This window comes from Ochotona curzoniae, unplaced genomic scaffold, assembly GCF_017591425.1.
Source record: "Ochotona curzoniae isolate NIBS_2020 unplaced genomic scaffold, NIBS_Ocur_1.0 patch79, whole genome shotgun sequence".
Classification (NCBI taxonomy): Eukaryota; Metazoa; Chordata; class Mammalia; order Lagomorpha; family Ochotonidae; genus Ochotona; species Ochotona curzoniae.
This window is the reverse complement of record NW_024467060.1, coordinates 495,109-502,844: the sequence shown is the minus strand read 5'-3', so window position 1 is coordinate 502,844 and position 7,736 is coordinate 495,109. Positions and strand designations below refer to the sequence as shown.

The window sequence follows — 7,736 nt, the reverse complement described above, 5'->3', positions numbered from 1 at the left end:
TGTTAGTCCCTGTGGAGCACAGTCGAGACTTTCATTTTTTTTTTTAAGACTTTTTTTTTTTTTTAATTGGGAAAGAGAAGAGACAGAGAGAAAGATTTTTGTCTGGTGATTCACTCCCCAAGCGTCCACAACGGCTGAAGCTGAGCCAATCCGAAGCCAGGAGCACTTCTGAGTCTCCCATGCAGGTGCAGGGTCCCAAGGCTTTGGGCCGTCCTTGTCTGCTTTCCCAGGCCACAAGCAGGGAGCTGGATGGGAAGCAGGGCTGCCAAATTAGAACCAGCACCCATATGGGATCCCAGCAAATGCAAGACAAGGACTCTAGCCGCTAGGCTAAGGAAAAGGATCCTTTGTCCATTGGTTCACTCTCCCAGTAGCTGCAGTGGCTGGAACTGAGCCAACCTGAAGCCAGGTGCTTCTTCTGTGTCTCCCACACAGGTGCAGGGTCCCAAGGTTTTGAGCCGTCCTCAACTGCTTTCTCAGGCCACAAGCAAGGAGCTGATGGGAGATGGAGCAGCCAGGACACCAATCAATGCACATATGGCATCCAAGCTCTTGGAGGTGGAGTATTAACCAGTTGAGCTGATAAGAAATCCTAAGTGGGCCTCTGGAGCTCCCCACTCTATTCATACCCCAAGTTCTGCTCGACCTCATAGGTACTCGGCCACATCCTGAAACAGGGATTGTTCTAACTTGTGAATTTCAAATCAGGGTAGGGACATCCATAAAATGAAATATGTTCTGGTTGCCAAACAGCCAAGTTAAAAAAAATAATAAAATCAGCGTTACTATCTGAAACATTCCTAACATTGATGTTATTTAAACTTGGGAGGTCTTGTTTCATCCCTGCCCCCACAACTGAAGTTCTCCACTTTGACCCCTAGTATAAGGCTTACATGGTATCAGAAAGAGCCTAGCACACAGCTGAGTGCTTCAATCCATGCTTGTTGGGTGTTGGTCCCATTTTTCCAGGTAGATTCTGACCCACAGAATGTAGTTTCAGAGGGGATTGACTTGAAAATAGTCAATTTGTGTTGCTGTTATGATGAAATTAGGCCTGATGCCAAAGCCACATGACCTTTGTTCACATGGCTGAGGGAAAGTTAACCCGAGTTGTGTACAACTCCCTCTGTTTTGGATTTTCTAGGGCAAAGTCTATACTCTGCTAGTCAGACAACTCCCAGGAATTCTTCCCTAGACATGTGGCAAGTTGTATTTACCAGTGGATAAATTTGTAGGATTCATGTCATTATGGCAAACCGTCATTTGTTCCACTCATGTATAAGATCTTATGAATACATCATTCCAGATTTCTACCAAGCAGAAGGACTGCTGAAAGACAAGCATTTATAATCAAATGTTCACAGAATTTCTACTATGGATTCAGCCCAAACACAAATTGGAAAGGCAGATATATAGATAGGAGGAAAAACAGAGAGGAAGATATTCCATCTGATGATTCACTGCCCAAGTGGCTGCAACAGCCAGAGCTGAGCCTATCGGAAGCCAGGAGCCTGTTCCAGGTCTCCCATGTGGGTGCAGGGTCCCAAAGCTTTGGTCCATCCTTGACTGCTTTCCCAGGCCACAAGCAGGAAGCTGGATGGGAAACAGAGATGCCACTGGGATTAGAACCAGCACCCATATGGGATCCCAGCATGTGCAGGGAGAGGACTTTAGCCGCTAGGAAGCATTATAGAACAATATAGTGATATTTCCATGCCATCATATAGCTGGCAAATATTTTTATTTTGCTTATTTTATGGTCTCCAGAATGGGTGCTCCATAAGAGGACGGACTTCTTGAGGTCGTTGCTGCTTCCTCAGTACTTGGCAAGTAACTGGAACTCAGTAAATATTTGTTGAGTGTATGAATGAGGAGTCTAGTCCTTTGCATAGACAGGCTTCCTGGAGTGTGCTCCAAGCTGAGCCATGACTACACTTTTCATTCAGCTTGCTTTACATCCATCTACAGATTTTAGCAAAGAAACCAGAAGAAAAAAACATGAATGTAATTGAAAAAAGACAGGAGTGAGATAAAAAGAATTAAAATTGGCTTTTAGGTCCTGTGACCTTAGTTCATTTCTAAAAAGAGAGATTTGTTTCTGAATCAATAAATTCCATTATCTTCAAAGAAAAAACCCAATAAAAGATAAATAAAAGATAAAAGTAGGGCTGCTGTGTTTGACCTTGGAGTGGCTTGGGAGAGGAGGTTGGGAGATGTGTTTGTTCCTGCACCCTAACTATGGGTCTATAGTTTCTCAGATTCTAAAGGTATAATTTGAAAATATTGAATAACTTCTCCCCCACTCCGCAAATTCTCCTGATGGAGGCAGATAAGGGAGGCCCTGGTTTTCTTCTGGTTTCTGCCATTTTAAGCTGAGGGAGTCCCAAGAAAAGGCCGAGGGTGGGAGGCTGCAAGAACTACCTGACTCATCTGACTAGGTCTCCAACCAGGTTTACTGCCCTCCTTGAGTCCCTGGAAGCTTAGAAGCCAGTCAAGCTCAGCGAGCAACTTGTCCAGGGCTCAGAGTTGCTAAGGACTTTAAACAAGAGAAACACCCAGCCTGGTCCCAGGCCAAATGGACCAAAGTTCTGATTCATCACCAGACTCCTCCCTTTTCTGCAGCTGGTCTGTCGGCTTGAGGTGACAAGAGGCAAACAGGTCCAGCAAGAAGCGCACGAACTCTAAAGAAAGGACTTTAAAGACTGAGGCGTGATTAAATCTAGAGGACCACTCAAAAGACAGCATTCAGGCACAGCCAAAAACTTTATCGCCACCAGGCTGGAAGGAACAAGCAAAGTTGTCATCACTCAACAGTGGGTGTTTGGTGGACTGTGTGAAAAAAAAATACCACTTCCACGTTACAAGAGGGAAGGAACAGGCTGCCAAGTCATTATAGGCACTCGCAGGAGCCAGTTAAACCACCAGTCCCACCTTTCAGACCAGTCACTGACAATCATGTAGAAACTACAACTCCCGGCATGCATCTCTCCGCGAGTTTCCTTACACCCCAGGTCCCTTCCCCCGCCCCCCCAAAACTTTTCCAGGCTGGGCTAGAGGAACTTCCGGAAAAAACTGCTCGTCCGGCCCTGCAGTCCCGCCACTTGGGGCTAGCCGCTTGCCATAGTGCGCTCATTGGTGCCCAGGTCACCGCCCCCTCGCCCTCGCTCCACGTTGGTGTCTCACGCACGTACAGGCGACGCCTGCCCACGCCCCCAGCCTGGGCCTAGGACGCAGGCGCGCGCACGCTCCCCGGGCCCGGTAGGCGGGGGAGGGAGGGGAGGAGGGAGGGGAGGAGGAGAGGGGGAAGGGAGGAAGAGTAGGTGTCTTTCGGGTGAGACGGTGGTGGAGCATCAAGTGCGCGAGGCTGCCAGGAGGGTGAACTCTACACCGACTCTAGGACCGGAGAGGGGGCGGCTCGGCACCGGGGAAGGGCACGCGGCGAGTAGGAGTCGGGCCGCTGAGCCCCGGCCTAGGCCCCGCGATGTCCAGCTGCGGCGCTTGTACTTGCGGCGCGGTGGCGGCCCGGCTCTTCACCTCCTCGCTCGCCTCGGCGCAGAGAGGTAACCAAGCAGTCCTCCCCGCGCCTGACCCCTTCGGCCCTGGCGGGAGTGAAGCGGCCGACGACGTGAGGGCTGGGGGCGCGACCCCGGGGAGGGCACGAGGCCTGCACCCCTTCCCAGGAGTTGTGAGGGGATGCATGGCGCTTCGTCCGGCACCCTTCTCCTTCGCCCCGGCCGCGACTGGAGAGGCTGTCGGATTTGAAGGCAGAGCCCTGGTGCTGGTTCGGCCGCACACTGACTTTTAGGAACCTGAGGCCACTTGGCAGAAACCTTTCAAGGTGCAAAATGCGACTTTTAAGAAGATTCCTCTTTTCCCCCTTCCCCAGACAGCACTCCGGGAGCCTGGTCCAGGGGCTCCCTGGGGCTGTCACTTTAGGGCCTGGTGGTGGGTGCCCGTCCAGCTGGCCAGTTCTGGTGCTGGCCGCCTGGAGCACCAGGTGTCACTGTCATTGTGAGACACCCCTCGACGTGGAGACCTAAAAGCAGGGTAGGGGGTGCGCAGGATGCCGGCGCCAGGAGAGGCTCGGGGCGCGCCGGACAGCCGCCCGGGACCTTGGGGAAACGCTGGCAGGGATTGTTGTCGAAGCTGTTAGGGCTGTCAACAGTCCGCTAGTTCGTTGGCGTTCCCAACTTGGCATCGAAGACCGTTTTCTTCCTGAGAGGTGGCGCGTGTTTACCGTTCCTCTCTGTTTATCAGGAACTGTGAAAGAGTGGCACTGCAGCCAAGAGATTCCGGAAAAGAAAGCCATTTCTTTTTTCCCTACTCTCTTTCCCCAAACCTAGGAGTTGTTAGGCTGTGAGGCAAAATCCTGTTAGAATCCACCAGCTTGTTGACAAATGTGTTTTTCGGGGGGGGCATGGGGGGTGTACCAGTTTAGGACCGCTGAATTCTAATTTTTAGGTTACTTACTAATCCTTGTCGGTTACTAGATGTATATGCTACCAGTTTGTGTTGACCACACAGGAAGGATTAAAGAGAGTAGATAAATGTAAGGGAGAATGTAAGTGAGTGAGTGAAACCTCGTTGAACTTCAACAAGTAGCAGTACCAGTTTCGGAAAGGTGATCTGCAAAGCCTTGAAGATGACCTGTTTAGTCTATGTATTTGGTATTTATTTGGTGAGGGGTACAAGTGGTGAATACTAACCCTGATGTTTAAGTTCAGTGGTGTAGACAGTGCCCTAGAGGTGGACCAAGTGTGTGTGTGATCTCTTTGGCAAGCAGATGTTCTTCGAGAAAGTTCTTTCTTGCCAAGAGTCCCTGAAAGCTGCATGTGTGAGTCATACGGATAAGCAATTTTTTTCCTTTCAAGCCACCATTGTTTTAAAATTTAAATGTAGCTACACAAATGAATGCCTTATTTAACAGTTACTACTTACTTATTTATTAAATCATTTGTCGGCCAGTTTGCTGGAGATTTTCAGAAATACAGAACCATTGCTTTTCCTATAAAGGAATCAACTAAGCTTCAAATATGACAATTTTCAGTATCATTCTGTAATTACCTTTTTACATTACAATGAAACAGCTAAGTTTTGTACTCAGCACTTTCCTAAGCCTTATTTATGTAAGTGTTTTCTACATGGAAGACTAATGTTACTTGAGCCTACAAGAAGATAAGGATTTAAAGAATGTTAGGGGGGTTGTTTTTAAGATACTTGGGGAGAGGAAGGAGAAAAGTCAAAATTGAAGATTGGCTAGTTTATTATTTTTGCAAACAGTAGAGTTAAGAATCCCATCAAAATATGTATGATCTAGCAAGAAGTTGTGGGGAAGGTGTACAGTTATGAACAGAGGGGAAATTTTCACTGTTCTGAAATACAGTGCTAGTTTTTAAAACTGTTATTCCTCAAGATTTTAAATATGTATTTGAAAGTTATTTTGTCATGCTGATTCTGGCTCTGTGTTCCTTCTGATCAATTGTAAATTCAATTTAATTTTCCTCACTGTTTTCTTTGGCCACGAAACCTACAGTAAAACAGACATTAAAAATGTCCTTTTTCTTCTAACCACATTGCTACTGTTCTCCACCCACTAGTTTACTCCCCAAATACTAGAGTAGGGCCAAGCAGGGAGCCAGGATCCCAGCCCAGGTCTCCTGTGTGGGCAGCAGGGCACTAGCTACTGTAGCCATGACCAGCAGGGTCCTTTCTCATCAGCGGGAAGCTTGTTCTGAGGTGGAAGTCAACTCCAACCACTTCAAAATGGGATTCAGGTATCTTAGGCCACAGCTTAGCATTGGCCAAATACACACTCCTGCTGCATATTTTTAAATGTATTTTGCATATATGAAGTTACTGAATGATAGTACTTGGTCTGAATTTGGCTGGAAGTTTTTAACTCCCTTATTCTCTCGCTGCCTTCAGTTATTGTGTATTCCAATGGTGTCACCTCATAAAGGAAGATGGAAAGATGCGCGGACATGTTGGCACCCATAATTACCACAGCATTATGTAATGTGCTTACCTTAACAGTTTTCAGCTAGATTTTACTTTTTTTTTTTTTTCCCAAAGATGCATTTATTTCAGGGGGAGGTTTAATGGCTCAATTGCTTAATCATCCACCTGCAGGCACTGGGATCCCAGAAGGGCACTGGTTTGTGTCCCAGATGCTCCACTTCCCATCCAGCTCTCTGCTTGTGGCCTGGGAAAGCAGTAGAGGATGGTCTAAAGCCTTAGGACCATGTATTTTTGTTGAAGATTGAAGAAGCTCCTGGCTTCAGATCGGCTCAGCTTTGGCCATTGTGGCCGTTTGTGGAGTGAACCAGTGGATAGAAGATTTTTCTCTTTGTATCTCCTCTCTGTAAATCTGCCTTTCCAAGAAAAATACAGCTTAAACATGAAAGGCAGCGTGATACAAATCTTCATCATTCAGTGATTCACTCTAAATGTTGCAGCAGCTGAAAGCTTGGCCAGCCTGAAGCCAGGGGGCAGGAGCTCCATTTGGGTCTCATGGTGGCAGGAGACCAAAGACTTGAGCCACCATCCAGTACCTTTTAAAGAAAGAAAAGATTTTTTTTTTTATGGGAAAGGCATATTTACAGAGAAAGTAAAGTTGAAAAAGATCTTCCATCCTCTGGGCCACTCTCCCAAACCCACTGTGGCCTGAACTGAGCTGATCTAAAGCCAGAATCAGGAGCTTCTTCCTGGTCTCCCACATGGGTGCAGGGTCCCAAGGCTTTAGGCAATCCTTCACTGATCTCCCAGGCCACTAGAAGAGAGCAGAATCGGAAGTGGAGCAGCTGAGACACGAACCAGTGCCTGTATGGGATGCTGGCACTTGCAGGTGGAGGATTAGCTAGGTGAGCTATTGTGCTGGTCTTGATCCACTGCTTTCTTAGCCTTGTTAACAAGAAGCTGAGTTGGAAGCAGGGCAGTTGGGACTGAAATCAGCACTCGAATAGATGTGGGATGTGGGATGCCAGTGTTGTTGGCAGCAGATTAGCTGATTTACTACATTCTGGCCCCTTTAGTTGCATTTTAATTCTCCCTCTTTTTGATGGTCAGATATAGCATAAATTAAATAAGGCAAAGTAAATAAGCAATGAATCATTTTTATTTGCAGAACATTTCTTAATCAGCATTTCACTTTTCCTGACATGTTCCTCTTCAGACAAGCAGACTAGTCTTAATAAATGCTCATCAAACATTTTAAAACATTTTTGGAATGATGTTGCTTTCATTAAGAAGTATTCAGAATTCATGAAGCCCTTGAAATTACATTTAAAGATCAATAAAAGTAATATCTATTGGGGTACTGGTGTTATTGGTGAGGTTTTGGCAGTTTTTTTTTTCCCCCAATTTGTCAGGTGCTTAAGTGAGCCTTTAATTTGAGTAGCTGATTCATCACTTAAATATTGTCACTGCATTTGATAATGGTTTTAAATTTTTTCCAATAATTTCATTATACTCCTAAAATATAGGTTGGCTTATCTGTTAAGTTGAATCAGTTGTACATGTATACAACATTCTTGGAAGATACTTAGTTCAAGATTGGGTATAGAAAGTTAAATATAGTTAAGTAATTTTCCTGTTCTTAGCCCTAAAATATACTTATTCTAATATTTCTAAGAGCTTTTTGAACCCAGTAGTTACAGATGTTGTCCTAACATAACCAAAGAGATAAACAGGAATGAACTGTCAGGTGGTTATTCTCATTGATAGAGGTAGCATAAGAC

The 7,736-nt window shown here is 46.1% G+C and overlaps 1 protein-coding gene across 2 annotated transcripts in view; it reads left to right on the top strand.

The window, feature by feature from the left end:
- Positions 1-3,314: 3,314 nt before the first annotated feature.
- LOC121168226 (ATP-dependent Clp protease ATP-binding subunit clpX-like, mitochondrial) overlaps positions 3,315-7,736 on the top strand; it is a 34,215-nt gene continuing 29,793 nt past the window's right edge. For both annotated transcript variants that reach the window (XM_040998131.1, XM_040998130.1), the window contains exon 1: positions 3,315-3,560. In XM_040998131.1, coding sequence (XP_040854065.1) covers positions 3,482-3,560 — 79 coding nt within the window. In that variant the 5' untranslated portion in view covers positions 3,315-3,481. The remainder of the gene's footprint in view (positions 3,561-7,736) is intronic.